This window comes from Perca fluviatilis, chromosome 9 (genome assembly GCF_010015445.1).
Source record: "Perca fluviatilis chromosome 9, GENO_Pfluv_1.0, whole genome shotgun sequence".
In the NCBI taxonomy this organism is placed as follows: domain Eukaryota; kingdom Metazoa; phylum Chordata; class Actinopteri; order Perciformes; family Percidae; genus Perca; species Perca fluviatilis.
The window spans coordinates 36,236,574-36,253,591 of NC_053120.1; the positions used below are offsets into that span (position 1 = coordinate 36,236,574).

At 41.1% G+C, this 17,018-nt stretch overlaps 1 protein-coding gene across 2 annotated transcripts in view; it reads left to right on the top strand.

Annotated features, from left to right (window-relative positions):
• Positions 1–1,278: 1,278 nt before the first annotated feature.
• Positions 1,279–17,018, top strand: part of LOC120565108 (desmoglein-2-like) — a 46,955-nt gene continuing 31,215 nt past the window's right edge. The window contains exons 1-5 of one of the 2 annotated variants that reach the window (XM_039810508.1): positions 1,279–1,415; positions 9,908–10,006; positions 11,920–12,078; positions 12,229–12,370; positions 15,723–15,883. In XM_039810508.1, the coding sequence (XP_039666442.1) occupies positions 1,371–1,415; positions 9,908–10,006; positions 11,920–12,078; positions 12,229–12,370; positions 15,723–15,883 (606 nt within the window). In that variant the 5' untranslated portion in view covers positions 1,279–1,370. Of the gene's footprint in view, positions 1,416–9,907; positions 10,007–11,919; positions 12,079–12,228; positions 12,371–15,722; positions 15,884–17,018 lie in introns of those variants that run through there. The other variant, XM_039810509.1, reaches the window with a different exon arrangement.

Sequence of the window (17,018 nt, forward strand, 5' to 3'; positions counted from 1 at the left end):
GTGCTGCCGTATTACGGCATTAAAAAAGACGCTATGTGTCGTTTTATACGTTGTTTTATATTTGTTGTTTTGGGAGTCATTGGCGATCGACCTATTCAGTCTTTTAGGTATGAGGGCGTGTTGTTTGATTCTGTGTCACATTGTATAGTATACAATCTGGAGACTGTCCTCCCAAGAAGAATGACAGCATGAGTATTACATGTGCAAATTAAGTAGAGTTATTGCACATGATTGGACTCGATGATCCCCTGACTCTTCTCTTCTAGTGCCACCAGCATGTCAAAGATTCACTTATCCTGTCAAATATCAGAACACATTTCAGTGGCACTGAATGTAGTACAGACATTCATGATTCCTAGATGATTTATCCTCCGGACTGATGAATGGCAGTACATTAGTAAGGGAACGCATCACCCTACAAAGACACTTCAGTACGGACAACAGTTCAATCAGGAGAGGCAAGTGAATGAAGTAAGGTTAATATTTATCACTATGTGACAATTAGGTCTTGGCAGAAAGTCTTTGGTGCTTAGACTCTACAGGGAGATTTGTAACCGAGGGCCGTCTGCCCCTGAGCAGCATCATGGAGTCACCACTGGAGGTGGTGTCTGAACATTTAGCAAGTTATTTCCCTTAGGAGTTAAACAGAGAATATTGGACTAACATTGATCAGGTGGACACAAACGTGACATCAACTTTATAAGGTGATATGATGCTGTGGTTACAGTCTGTTCTGCTGCCAGCTTTCATTCATTGCATGCATGTATTTACATGTTCTGAAAGGGTTCCGCCATCCATTCCGACTTACCCCCACTCCGACATTGACGTCTAATTGCCGGAGTGGCGGCACTTCCATTGTTTTCAAACGTCCCACCACTGCGACAATGTTTGTTTCCATTAGGGTTAGGGTTAGGGGTTAGGGTTAGGGAATAGCAGCATGTCGGAATAGTGGCATGTCTGAATAGAAGCATGTCGGAGTGGCAGCATTTAACTGTTCTGAAATGGCTCTGAAAGATAACTCCCTTTCACTGAATCCATGTTCATAACACAAGTCAAATGTGTGAAGTGTTGTGCAGAAGTAGAAGTTGTGAGGCGGGAGAAGGAGAGGGCTGACAGAGAATAAGAGAGCAGACAGTGCAGCAACGCTCCATGTTCTCAGATCATTACTGTAGCAAACTCTGTGCATACGTACAACTGTGTGTTTGTGTATGTGTGTGTGTGTACGTGTGCGTGTGTGTGTGTGTGCGTGTGTGTGTGTGTGTGTAACACTCCTCGTCCTCTTTCATAAGCCTCCTCCTCTCCTCTCTTAGCTCAGTCTGTCTGGAACTCTTGACGGAACTTGTCTTCACTTCCCGGGACTTCTCTCCATCATGACTCGGGTTTCTCCGGCCGTGTGTGTGTGGCTGCTGTTTGGGGTGAGTTTCCCACTGTTAGACACTGAACCGCGTTGTAGTCCGAAAGTCTTTATGTTTCACTCCATCGCTCAGGACAATGACCGGCTCATGTTGACGCGAACCGGCTGCCATGGCAACACACAGAGGCATTCGAGCTTGTCTACATATAGTGTTAGTTAATTGTTAAATCATCTTATACCATGGTCTGGGTGAATACTCGATTCTGATTGGCTGCAGGGTGTCCATTAAAAAGTGATGTAGGACACCTACTAAAGGAGTTCGGTGAAACTGACTGTTTACTGTTCTAAATGAATGCGCTACATTAAATCAAAAAGGAAATGTGGATTTATTATTTCCAACTCTTCCTCTGAACACCACAGGATGGCGCTAAAACACACAGGCTGCAAGATACTGGCCCTCTGGACTGACTTTGTTTCAAAGCGAATAACGTTATCTCACATCCCGTTCACTGTTCAGCTCGCTGCTTTTCAGGCTGCGCCGCTGCAGCCGACAGTAACGTTACACATCACGGATCAAATTCTTCGTAAAAGTCGTTATATTGTTTTGGGGACAATGACATGGCTGGATAGCTAGCTTGTCTTGTTGTTCAACATACTGTCAAATTATTTTTACTGATTGCCAACTGTACACAATATTATTGAGTTTGGATCTTGCTAGCATAGTGTTAGCTTTCTGGCTCGTAGCTAAACTGAAGGGTTCTATCAGCTGAGCGGACTATATAAATATCTCCGGTTGCTAAGGGAGGCAAGTCGTATCTAAGGTTCTTCCTAATTCCTGGTGGGGAGAACAACGTTTGCATTGCTTAAGAACCTGATGGATGGGAATGATTGTACCAGGTATTAGTCAAACCGTCAGGCGTAACCAGGGAAACGGAGTTATTGTTTGGATAAACTTTAGATTTCGATTGTAAAACTAATTAAAATATGAACTAATGTATGTATAAATATGTTATTTGGCAAGTGACCATGGTATAAGCGGACGGTATAAGCGTCGGACGGTTCACGCCTCGCTGTCGTCCATTAATACCTGACAATAGACACCTCGTCGGGCATTAACCCTTACATATATTCTTTTTTTTTTTCTAAGTTGTTATCATTCTGTACACTGTGTCAGCTTATGTTTTATGTTTTCTATGGAATCCTGCTCTCATCATATCAATCATTAGTGGTCAGGGATCATCAGTGTGTTTATGGATGATAGAAATGCATTTATGTTCCAGCTCAATTGTTTGGCTAACAAATTCATCCGAAATTCAGTCAACAGAGGAGTTTGGATGCCTGAGGTATTACAACTTCTGAACTGATCCAGCTGTACCTGGACTGACTGACAACACAGATGCTCTTTTCTATAGTACGGAGTTGCAGACTACATAATATGATTCACTACTGAATAATTATTCAAGCGTGGGAAGGGTATTAACTAGCTTTGAGATATTTTTTCAGCTGTTTTTCATAAATGGGATGTACTGGGTGAGTCATCCCAGCTCTTCTGTTTTCCTTGACATGCCTGTGCATTGACTGGTGAGGCGTAGTTAGATCTCTTTCAGTAGGAGAGCTAGGGCGTGTCGGCTTCTCCTCTCAACACAAGCAGCTAACCAGTACCTGACAGTTCACAGGCCCTCACAGTAGCGATCCGCAGAGGACTGGCAATAGTGTTAACCAATGGAGGCCAACATGCTGCAAAACCACTGCTGTTACCACTCCAACATGACCACTGAAATCTGTGACACACTCAGCTGCTACACATTTTTAAAAAAAGCTATGCAAAAAAAGCTATGCATTTACTCTATGGTTTGACTATAGGGCTTACAATGTGAGTATCCATCTTGAAATGGTGTTTGAACAAGTTGTAGTACATTGATGTTGCCAGTTTTGAGATTGACCTCTCCTTCATTACGTTTGAGTAATTGTTTGCTAATGAATGCAGCAGAATGAGGACGGATGACAAAGACAGCTCAGTGTTTGATAAAAGTCTATCAAATTTTCAACACAGAATGCTACCGTTGACTAGCCACGCTGGCTCTGTAGCTCGTGCTTCAACTCTCACACTATTTTCTGACCATCGTGGCATGGTTGCACTTGTATTATTTCACTAAGCAGCAACAAATAAAAGGCAACAGTCAGTAGAACCTGAACAACAGGTTAGCCCCACCCTCGCTCTCAAATGTGCTGGTAAAATTTCAGCCAGAGTAAACTCTGCAGGAGCATCAGCAGGGGAATGCACTCACTTCTGAATGGGGTCAGACCTCCTCTCAGGACTGACATCTCACTGACTCTACACTGTGTGTTTTGTGTTTGAACGGGACACCTTACAGTTCTCACCGGTATCTAATAAGTCGCTCTGTAGTAGTTTCTGATTGACAACGGGAACAAATCCAGTCAGAACACAATGTCTGTAATTCAGCATCAGTGGACAAAACGATTACATCAGGAGTTTCTCCCTCATTAGAATGACACTAGGGGCCAGATGTACTAACGCTTTTGCGCCCACTTCAGGCGTATTTGTTTTGCAACGTGCGCATAAAAGGATGGCGAGGTATGTACAAACAAGCCACACTGAGGTAAAAGCATAGACTGCCTGTACAAAACACACTCAATTGGATCTGTTTATTATGGTTGTATAACTACTATTTAATTAGTCATTTGAGTGATGTGGGCTGTTGGCTGTAGACGTAAACCATCCTTCCTCCCATGTGGGATCAATATCAAAGATTTAATTTAATATCAAAGCTACAAGCAGCGATTGATGGTTCCTCCCAGTGGGATGTCTGTCGACGCAGCCGTGCATTTGCGTGACCATCGGACACTGAGACACGAGTTAGACTTCATTTCCTGCGTGGAGTGTGCGCTATTGGAAATGGTGTATTGCAAATGTTGTCCCATTTCCTGTGCCCACAAGTGTCTACGACAGATGGTTCGAGTTATAAAAGGGGGGCAGGGCAAACCTTCAAGTGTAGACCACACATAATCGAATGATGTTTGTCATATCAGGCTGGCAGACTGGAGTTACAACAACTTCCTGTTTCATGGCTAAACGCTCAAAATGTGTGTTGAATCTGTAGAAGGAGTCCGTTAAAGTACAGCACCTTGAGTATAAGGATGGTGGCGCTATGACCATGAGTCAATATTGGCAAGTAGCCACAGGCCTGGACTCTTTGTCTTCTTCCATCCTGATCCTTAGTTTAGCTTTTTTGGCTGGTAGCCAACGTGACCTGCGCTGGCAACATCTGAATTAATAACTGTAATATAATTACTGTTTTGGAAATTGTAATCCCTTACAATTCGAGATGTGCAAAGGCATGACCCGCCTCTGATTGGCTGATTTGTTGGGTTTAGGAATGAGGAGTGAGATGGGTTAATGTTAGAGTAGGAATATCAAGGTAAACCAATCAGAGTCAGCAGGGGCACCGCCAGGAATTTTGGGCCCCATGAAAAAAAATCGAATTGTGCCCCCTCTGCGCAGCTGTTACCACCACATCTCTAGGACCTAACTGTCCCATCAAAAGCTTTACATAACTCTAATTAAAGGCTTGCAACTGTCTTGCTTCTTGTAGTTCAATACTAGTACTAGCACAATATTTACTGCTGGTGATTTGTACATGCATGCAAGTCTAGTATGCAGTTCACTATTTGATGCAAGATTAAAAGCAACCATCAAAAATGTGCTGAAGGCCATCTTTTACAGTCTCAATGTATTTTTATTGTAAAATTTGAGAAAATGGAAAATTCTCTTAACAAAATTATTATTATTAATTATTATAATTATTAATGAAAGATTTAAAAAAAAGAAAAACGAACAAACTTAAATATATATTAACTTTTCAATCAAAATAAATTAATATCATCCTCTGAAAACAATGAAAACAGCAGATTTTTAGCACATATATGCCAACAAGAAAATAAAGTGGACATGTAAAATGGAATTTAGAACGATAGATTTGTGTGTGTGTGTGTGTGTGTGTGCAACCCGGTCTCACGGCGGTTCGTGTAAATGTCCAAGTTATTCTTAATCTATTGATACGTGTTCACGGAGACGTTTTTCTCGTTTTTTACGTGTAAATGTCACATAATTTTTTACGTGTAAAGGTCACATTATTTTCGGGGAAAAGGACGCGGGGGCGGCGAAAAGTCGCTCCATAAGCCGGGAGGCGCCTCGCGAAGCGGCGAGGCGGCCGGGGGGGGTCGGCCCCACAAACGGGATGGCGGAGGTTGGGTTTAGGAAAAAACTTACGGGGAAAGGGCGCTTAACGCCGGGGAAAGGCGCCTTAAACGCCCGGGGAAAAGAGCGGCTTAACGCCGGAGGCAGCGCCAGGCTTACAGTAACGAACGGGAAAAACGCCACAATAACGGGGATGGTGGAGGTTGGGTTTAGGAAAAACATATGGGCAAAAGTAAACGCCGGAAGAACCGCGCACAGTAGCCTAACACGCGGGACAAAACGCCACACGCAGGGACGCCATCCCCGGGAAACAAAGCGCCGCACACGGGACGCGATCCCCGCTCGCCCGGGTGAAAGTCCTGTGTTTCGACCAACCTCCCTATGCGGATTTTCGGCTTTTTATATTACTCCCTACAATTTCGTGCTGTGGCCACAAAATATGCTTCCCATTTAAATACATTACTTTACATTTTCGTGTCCACCACGTAAAAACCGACAAAAACGTCTCCGTGAACACGTATCAATAGATTCAAATAACGTCACATTTACACGAACTTCCATGAGACCGGGCTGTGTGTGTGTGTGTGTGCAAACTTCTCAAATAAATTGCCCTTCATGATGGGAATAATAAAGTCTGTAGATGTCATTCCATAATTCAATCTAAATGAACGTATCAAACCGGATTATATTAATATCGTCTGTATCTTACATGCACGCTCAGGTAAGCTACTCACTGTTTCCAACTGTCCCCAACTGTCCAGCATCCAGTAGCCTACAGACAGTAGATTGTTGTTTTTTAATTTTATTTCATAATGATCATTATGTGAGAAAATAATTGTTATTAATGTGTTTGAATTTCTGTCATTAATACATATTTCATTTTCTTTTTTGTAATGGTAAAAAGAGCAAGAGAGACAGAGAAATCCCCACAGACTCCCTGCAATGATGCTACATTGAACATTGAACACAATGTTGCTCACCTTCTTCACTGGGACAGGGAGGGGCACAGTTAGGGGGAGACTGGGGTGCTGCTGACTCATCTGTTGTTAAGTCTGCTAAAAGGGGCAGGGACAATGATTTAATATGAATATCTTGCTAAACGTTTCCCTGCACTGATTAAATGGTGATAACATGTAGGCTAACACTAGTCTGTAGCTAGCTAGCTTATTTCATTATGGACATTAAGCCAACAGGTTAAAGGTGCTCTAAGTGATCTGGTTTTCAAAAAAGGAAAGAGAGAAAAGAGAGAGAGAGAGAGAGAGAGAGAGAGAGAGAGAGAGAAAGACAAAGGAAAGGGTGTCAAACTGTAACCCAGTTTTTCACCAAGAAAGGTGGGTAGCCTATAGTCTGTGAGTGGTATTAAAGGTGCTCTAAGTGGTGTGTCGCGTTTTTTAGGCTACAACATTTTTTGTCACATACAGCAAATATCTCCTCACTATCTGCTAGCTGCCTGTCCCCTGAACACACTGTAAAAAAAAACGCGGTCTATGTAGACAGCCCAGGCTCCACAAACGGCAACAAAAACAAACTGCGCCAACCTGCCCCACGAACCATAACAAACAGTGTTCCAGCCAATAACCGGCAAGAAGGAGTTGGTTGAGTCATGAACAGGGGCGTAGCACAAGACCCTGGGCAGTCCTGATGGGCCCCTATTTTCCTCCCCACCAAAAAAAAAAAATAATAATAATCTTGCCTTTGTACACATGAATCTGTAGACCTAGAGGTTTATAGAGAGAGAGAGATTTGTCAACATTCTCTAGCCTACTTTACTGTGGTTACTACTACATTTTGTTTGTTTTCTCTGTACCTTTACTTGCCAGCCTGCATACTATGGTGTCTCTCTGATCATCTGTTAATTTATCTGGCCATAGTCCTGGATCCTCTGGCAAAAACTGGTCTGCACTGCTCTGCCTACTTTCCAGTTCCTCAGCTCTCATTTCCACACTGTGCTCAGAGCAACACTCATGCTCCCGCTGTCTTCACTCTTCTCTATCTTTTTTCTCTATGAAGGATACATCTGATATTAATAAAACACAATAAGATGTTAGTGTTACTTAACACCTTTCAGTCAAAATGACTAAAGATGGTTTTAGCCTATTATTGCTAATTATAGACATTATAGCCTATTAATTTAAAATTAAACATGTTTTAAATTAGGCTATTACAATGGTGTGTTATATGCAAACAGCATTGCTAGTGTAGTTTATTTATTTAGCCTTTACCTCAGATTACAAGTATAACCAAATTATCATTTGAAAGTATATGTTCTGCTCTTTATATGGGTTGTCTCAGTCCGTTTTTAGCACTAATGGTCGCGGAGATATTCAAGCAGTTTAGCACCGTGAATTTCATTTTCTAGTTTCTGCTCACCTTTCTTTGAAAAGAAGTCAGTTACCAATTGTTTCCCCTCATTTTGTTTTCTCTCCTTCTCTTGTCTTTACTTTCTTTTTGGTAGCCTGATTTGTCTTTCTTTGAGAAAGACATTTCTACAGCAGAAGTTTGCGCTACACCAGATGAACAAACATAAACAAAATGCGTGCAGATGGACTAAACCATTTGGCGCATTAGCAAGGGGTGGGTGAGACCTTAGATAGTCTTTTTTGTATACAAAATGTAGTCAGTCAATCAACCAAGTTATTCAGCCAATACACTAACTTTACATTTCATCTGACATGCATTATGAAACTTAATTAGGAAATGAAAATATCCAGGTGAATGGTAATCCGTATTGGTTTTACCCCCAGTCCAATGCCCCTGGTCATCTATATGCATTGTGGAAGTAGCCTATGTGCTGCTGCGGTGATGGCTCAACCAGCTCCTTCTTGTCGGTTATTGGCTGGAACACTGTTTGTTATGGTTCAGGGGACAGGCAGCTAGCGGATAGTGAGGAGATGTTTGCTGTATGTGACAAAAAATGTTGTAGCCTAAAAAACGCGTCACACCACTTAGAGCACCTTTAATACCACTCACAGACTATAGGCTACCCACCTTTCTTGGTGAAAAACTGGGTTACAGTTTGACACCCTTTCCTTTGTCTTTCCTCTCTCTCTCTCTCTTTTCTCTCTTTCCTTTTTTGAAAACCAGATTTTGATTTAACGTTACTTGGCAACATTGTGGTCACTGTAGTTCTGGCGCATCTACCGACTGCAACTAGACACCGTCAATAAGTGCGCTAAGACAGGACCAAACCATTTCATGCAGATACAGGGGGGTGGTCGGTTTACTTTTTGGTCAATGGGGATATTTAACTTTTACTGCCAAAAACAATTAAAAACAAAGAGATCATTAATTGTATTATTATATTTGTAATATATATATATATATATATATATATATATATATATATATATATATATATATATATATACTGAATGATGATGGTTTAATAATTTTATATTAGTTTTTACCTATTTTATGGGACCCCTGTCAGTCATGGGCCATTGGAATTGTCCTAACTTTTCCCCCCTATACAAGGGGGCAAGCTTCGCTTCAGAACTCGAACCTCCGATGGCGCCATTTTGTTGCTACAAAGGTATCACCTCCTGTTAGCATTCCACTGACCGCCATTTTTTTTTACATCACTTGACTGCGAATAACTTTACATCTGAAGCGTTTAAAGACTCTATTTGTCCATTGTTCTAAAGAAACACAACAATGTATAAAAGGCTCTATTTGTCCATTGTTCTAAAGAAACACAACAATGTATAAAAGGCTCCATTACCTTGTACCTCACGTTATGGCTCCGTAGCAGACGCTTTTATAAAAATAGGCTAACGATTGTGTCATAACCAAGTGACTTACTGTCGCACAGTAGAGGAATTACCGTATAGTACAGGAGAAGCTCGCAGGCAGTTTCGACTTACATTAGCTGTTTAGGTTTAATTGCTAATGTTAACTAGCATGTTAGTTAGCAATAATTAGCCTGTGCTTATGTTATCTCCTTACATATACCTACGCTCTCCGTCTCTGTAAGATTGGGAATGATTGAGATTTCTCTTGGCACAGCTACCAGAAGACTTCCAACTTTCAGACACGTTGCTCACGTCACATTTACGTTGTCTCTGTCAGTTGGAGGCTGCGCAGTAAAGCTAGCGATCACCGGAAAAGTGCTTCTAATAGCCTTCACTGGTCTCCGTCCAGAGCAACGGGGTCTGTTGGTCCATTATATACTGTCTATGCCCCTATACGGCGCCCCTGAGAGGCAGAGTAGGGCGAGTCACGGCTTTGCCTGTCCCTCTGAACCATCCATTCTAGCATCAACCAAATACACAAATCAAATGTCAATCAGTCAAGTAAGGGTCCATTGTGAAGTAATTCCATGTATTGTGTTCCAGCTGCAGGCTGTTGCTGCGGTGAAGGCCCACTGCTTTCTTGTCCCACCAAAAAAACTAATGGAAAATGTAGACTACACCAAACAGGAACATGTTGCCAGGGTGAGTCATTGGTCATTGACTTCAACTCTCTCTATTACTACTAGTTAACTGATAACTATGAAAGAAACAGAAGTATTTTAACACTCATGTGGCACAAAGCTTGTGTACTTTCTAGAGCCCCAATGTAACCATTGCTCCAATGTCCAAATCAAGAACATTGATTTTAAAACTGGTGTGACATACCATCAGAGAAGTGGTACCTCCTTTGTGGTTTATCATCTCTTTGTGTATTTGCTTTACATAACACACAAGGGAGTCTCTCTAAACACAAATATGCAGAAGAAAAGCTAAATGTGGTCTATAAAATGTAAAACATTTTAAGGAATAACACCAATAATTGTTTAATAAGAAGGTTTGGAATAGGTTTAACCATCTATTAGAGGTGGGAACTCCTAGAGAGAGACTTTTTGGATTTACAAATTTTGTTTGATGCAACAGTATATGCAGGCTTGAATATAGGAATTCTGTGCTGTTTTGTAAAACATTTATTTTAATACCAAAAAGGTTGTATAGTGTGTTCCTTTGAGTCAGTTAACATCATGTCCACCTGTTGTCCCAATTACCAAATTAGGAAAAACCCCTGAGGGAATGTAAGCAATCTTCTCTTAAAAGCTTTTTCTCAAATCTAAAACTTTTTTTCTTTTAGGTTAATTTTACCTACTTCTAAAGAGATAAAATGGGAACCTAAGCATGCATTGACCAACATCTCTTTAACTCCATACTGTCTTATACATTTTAGCAAATGGCCAGCACTAGGCCTGTAACAATTATTGCATGATTGTCTTATCCCAATTTTTTTACCTAATTTTTAAGTTTAACCGCAATTAATTGCTAACATTAGCTAAGGTCCTAATGGTATGACTGTTGATGGTAATTGACAGTTTCAGGTTTACTTAAGAGAAAGATACAATATTTTATGATAATAAAGAGGTGTGGTTTACTTCATATGCCGTGTACCTGTCTTATTACATTATCTGGGTTACATGACAGTGATATAACCAAAAGATGTATCCTGGAATTCATTCAAAACTTTAATTTGTTTGCAAAAGTAATACATGAATAAATATTTTTAAATTTTAAATTGACTGAAAGAGACAATTATGGCGTTTTTCCATTACATGGTACCTGCTCGACTCGCCGCACTGTGCGTCCCTTTTCCATTGCAGATTTTAGTACCGCCTCAGCGTGGCTGGTCGTCATAGCGACTGCCGTGGGCGTGGCTTGGTAGCGTTGCATTTCCCCCTGACTCATTTCCTGGTTCTCCTTCTCCGTAAACAACATGAAATCAACAAGATAGTTAACTTTTCCTGCTCCAGATTTCCCACCGTGGTCAGAAAGAACAGGGGAGACACTTTGTTTCTCTCACTATGACTCTAGAGTCACTACTCGCTGCGGAGCTAATCGCCGGCACTCTCTCACTTCTCCCTCGCTCACCAGCTACACACACACGGCGACTCGACACACACACCAGCGCACAAGTATAAACATCAGGCCACTTGTATGCTACGGAGAAAGCTCTGCGTGGAGCCTCCGGCAGCAAAAAAACACCGCTGACTAAACTATTTAAAAATGCCGTCTGTCGCTAGCAATGCAGTGATCAGTGACGATTCTTTCCGACCAATCTGTAGCCTGCAGGGTTTCACGTCACCTTCTCGGCTCGCCTCCGCTCGCTTGGAACCTCGACTGAGGAGGTACTAAAAAAAAGTACCTGTTAGCGGGTAACAGGGACTTTTTTTCGTAATGGAAAACCAAAAAAGGCGAGTAGAGTCGAGGCGAGTAGGTACCATGTAATGGAAAAGCGCCATTATATTGTTCATTGCAATTATTTCTCAACAAATTATGGTTTAGAGCTTTTCAAATGTATGTGAATTAAACTGTATTTAGCTTAACCAGCTCTGTGCACTGTGTTTCAGATTCATTCCGATTTTGATGATGGGAATGGGAATATTGTATACTCTCTAGAAGGCAAGGGTGCAAACCAAAATCCCTTCAATGTGTTTGTAGTCAATCCTAGAAGTGGACACATTCGTGTCACCAAAATTCTTGACAGGGAATTCATGGATTCCTACATGGTGAGTAATGACAGATTCTGTTCTTCTGTGCTTGTCATATTGAAATATTTGGCAGCCATTCGCTACACATCGACATCATAGGCTATTCATGTCTTAACATTTACCTGCTAAGACAGAGGATGAAGACAACATTTGAGTTTTCTGTTTCAGCTGACAATTGTTACTAGGTACAAGAATGGCAGCCTTGCAGAAAGCAACTTTGACCTACGAGTCCAGGTTGTAGATGACAACGACAACTCTCCAGTGTTTCAAGACATCCAGACCGGGGTGGTGAATGAAGGCAGTCCTGTAGGTTAGTGTTTCTGCTTTTGTATAACATGTCTATACTGTTTCGTAATCCTTAATAGCTTAATTAAATGATTAAAATAAAAACTTTTGATTTGGATCTGCAAGCTTTTTTCTCTCATGTTTACATTCAGTGTTACTCTCCAAAACACATTATTCCTGCATTTTAGTTACACCCATACTATATAGTATGTCAAGTCAGTGGCGAAATTGGTGGGGCACCAACCATTTCAAAAGATGGGCTGCATACCAGTGAAACTGGGATACTCTGTATCTTACTCTGTTAACATGTCAACAAACTACATTGCTCTACAAAACACTTAACAGAGCAGCTTTCCTTTTCCAGGTGTTGTGAACATGATCGGGAGGGGGAGAGAGGTAACTTTTGTAGTTGCATTTTCCCCCCCTCTCACACACGTAAAACTGTCACAAACTTAAAGAATAAAATATTTTAGGCGACACAAGCAGAAAAGGTGTATGCGCCCACAGGGCCATACGCAAACCGTAACGACATGAGCAACAGTCTATAGTGCCATAGAACAATAAAATCAGAGCAGCAGTTGCTGGTTGTATTTAGCCGCTACAGAGCTCCGGGATGCCGGCTACCAGCGGCAGTTGTATGGCCGCCAATAGGTGAGTGTAAGCCGCCTACAGGCACTGCCAGATGACGGTAGAGCTAAAGATCTTCGCCAGAACCCGACGGGTCCCTGTTCGGTCTTAATTTATATAATTTTACACTGGCTCGGGGCAGGCTTGAGCTTGCGCTCCGGGTTGTGCGGTAAATGAGCCGTTAGATGATGCCAGAGCCATAAAGAGAGAAGAGTTGAGACACTTTGATTTCGCTAGCAGGGTGGTCACGTGGTTCATATAAGCCTGTATAGTGTGCTGTGCAGATACAAATAAAAGGTCAGTATATGCATCATAAAGGGCCTCTGATAAAATATAGACAGTTGACAATTCAAAAGAGGTAGCTATTTAATCAATTTACTTCAGAAGTTACTCGACGGCATGAATGATGTCCAACGCCATATAATGATTGTTTGGAACTATACGAGGCTGCATACCCCGGAAGTAGGCGCACATTGGAGTCCAATGGGAGTGTCGCCACTCTCTTTCTCTATCACTCTGGGTGATGAATTTCATTTAGCGCGAAAATGGATGCTGAGGAGGTGAAACGGAGGCTGGCCTCTGGAGGACTTATTTATTTGTTCCAACTTCCAAGTGGCCTGTAGGCTATGTCATGAATAAATGATATTTTAAAAAAAAATAAAATAAAAAAATAAAATTATAAATTACTAATTCTTGAAAAAAGGCAAAAGCTGTGTGTGCGCACATTTGTATAATGTCAGGCTGTAAACTGGTTCAGGCTTTTAAAAAGCTGTCAATCAAAATGTACTTTTCAGGCTCGAGCCAAATTCTGTTGGGCTCGGGCCTAACTTTTAAGGCCCGATTACAGCTCTAGATGACAGTCCTTTCAGGGGCCATGGTGGGGGAGTTTAGCCAGAAAAAGTGAACGTCATGCAACGATGCATACAGGTCCATTCTATAACAGTCAAGCATGTAACATTACACACTATTCACCATGTAACGTAATATCAATTGATCCAACACAACATAAGGAGCAGCACCACAGAGGGAGGATGATAAAATGTGTTTTCACTCACCGAGGCACTTGTGTTACGACCCCTCTGATGGATCCAGGGACAGTAACACGACAATCAATAAAATGTGACAGAGTCAGTGTAAAAGTGAAACATTTGGTTTTTATTCCAAACATGGAAATAGCTCACAACAGGAGGGTGGAGGATGGGAAAGGGAGGTTGTGCCAAACAAATGAAATCAATATAACAAAAAACTGGGGCCTAGCTCACCACAAGCAAAACAAATCAAACCAAATATCTAACCTGCTTCTCTACAAAAAGATAAAGAGAACATTACACAGGCGGCAACCACCACTAAGCCTGGTGTATCTATACAATGATCAACTACGTGCAAAATGTACAGGGTACCCCGACTTACCTAAGGTCCTCTACCTCACAAAACGTAACGACATAAAAACATAACAGACAAGAAAACTAGCAACTAGCCAGCAGTGCAGAGAAAGAGCAAGCTCCTGCTTCTCAGGAGTCCTTTTATTGACTGCCACCTTGCATGCTGATTGGTCAACTCCAAACACAGGTGGAAAGCAATCACCTCAATCACCTGGAGAGAAACAGAGTGAGCAAGAGAAAGAACAAGAGAAAAACACATGCAGACAGGAGCTTTGTCTGGCATGTAACACCCCCACCCATGTCTCTCTTCCATTGTTAATTGCCTTTTTCCCGCCATTTTTATAGCAACATACTACTTTCTGCAGTACAATACTGTTCAAATAATGCTCACGAGGGTACGGTACCACAGTGTGTTCCAACAATACTTTTATACAAACAGAGGGGGTTGTAAGTAATCCAGACAAGTTGGAACACCTGTGGGAATTGGTAGCACCAACTTTCAAAGCTTGATCAACCTCCATTGCTGCAGAACAGCTTTACATTATTAACCCATTTCTTGTTCCCTGAAAAAGGCCATTTTGTAAAATACTGAAATGTACATTATTTTTCAGTTTTGGGTAACCTTACTTTTTTTTTTACCTCAGGCTATTCACCACTTAACTTTGTACCATTTCAAGCTATTCATTGGACTTGAATTGCTAAAATTTCAATAAAAAACTAGAAATATTGGGGTGTTCTAAAACTTTTGACTGGTAGTGTATATATATATACACTGTATATATAAATAGCGATATTTATGCAATAAAAAAAGATTTTTTTAAAATACATATAATATATACAATACAAAAAATAAATTAAAAAATAAATTCTAAATGCAGTCTGGCAAAAATACCAGGATGTCCTGCTACATTTGGTCACATTCTGCAGTATGCAGCCAGCATGCTTTTCTGGCTGTTCTGACCCACAATTTGAGCCCCTTGTCTTAAATGTTAAACATAGTTGAAAAATCAGCGTTGCAAATATTTTATGAGAAACAAAATGCACTTGAGGATACAACTTGCTAAGTGTTTTGGTGAAAAACACTGGATGTTACATTACATGTCATTTAGCTGATGCTTTCATCGAAAGCGACTTACAATTGCTATATATCAGAGGTTGTACTCCCCTGGAGCAACTACAGGTTAAGTGTCTTGCTCAGGGACACATTGGTTGGTGTATTGCAGTGGGAATCGAACCCAGATCTCCCACACCAAAGGCATGTGTCATTTTGACTGCACCATCACCACTCCGTAAATGTAACTTTGGTTTGTTTACAACAAAACTACAAATAACATCTTTCATTTTGGTGATGTGATGCTGTTTTTACAGGGACTACAGTTATGAGAGTAATTGCAACTGATGATGATGAACGAGGGAATAGGAACTCTCAGATCGCCTATCACATCATAGATCAGACTCCAGCTCATGACATGTTTGAGATGAGCAAATCTGGATACATCCTTGTCAAAAATTCTGGCCTGGACAGAGAGGTACAGTTTGAATTACATCCACAGCCTACTCAGCGGTGGTTAAAATGACAATGTGTAATGTGAAAGGTGTTGGTAAAAGTGATGAACACAGAAAAATATCACCAAACTCTGGAGCCCCTCTCAGCTCCGCTGTTCTGGTTTTCTGGACTGCTGTCTGCTCGTGTGCACCTTGTTTCCAGCAGCAGGCAGATGGAAAGTGAAAAAGAGCTCTGACAGACCCACTGTACGCTACCCACCCACCCTGCACTAACTCCCAACCAGAGGAGTTGGTGGAGACTAAACCAGAGCTAAAAGGAGAATAAACATTTGACCTTCTTGCATTGCGAGTACAGTAATAGTCTATCTTTTCCTTTAACATTAACATAACAACATTATAGCAACATACACTTCACATATGTCAATGCCTAAAAAGCCAAAACGTTCAGTTAATGCAGCTTTAAGACAACATTAAGCAACGTTTGTTGGGACCCATAGGATTCCTGATTAAATGTTTGCATAATACCTGCTAAAGAAGCATTTGCTGTTTGAGCTTTTTTCCATTATCATAATTTGCTTTAGCTGAAGTTCACCATTGATTTGTTGTTAAAGACACCATTGTACCTGGCAGTTTGCTCCAAATATTCCTGAAGGTTTTCAAAGATAATACAGCTAATATTCCTCACCTTCAAGCCAATAACATTTCATACATGTCCTTCTCTGACTTCATTATCTTGTTAAATTGCAGAATGCTTGTTGACTCTAATAGTTTTCAGAACATTTACCGCTGTTTACCTTCTATCTTGCAACATATGCATTTATAAATACCAGAAATTTGCAAGTTCATTGGCTGTGAATCCTATCATTTCTGGAATTTACAGCAGGACCATTGCCACTCTGTCCAATGTGCAACCATGCAGCAAACTCATATATAGTCCCATCTCACAGCAATGTGATGCAGTCCCTGTAAGTCATTTATGTCTCTAATTTCAGAAAACAGATCAGTAGGTTCTGCGGGGGTTGAAAGGTCAAGACTTATATGGCGAACCAGGGGGAAACACAGGAACCGGCACAGTTACCATTAATATCCTGGACGTGAATGACAACGGCCAACACTCTGGAAAAAACCAGGTAGTTTTCCATATCAACATGTTGTATT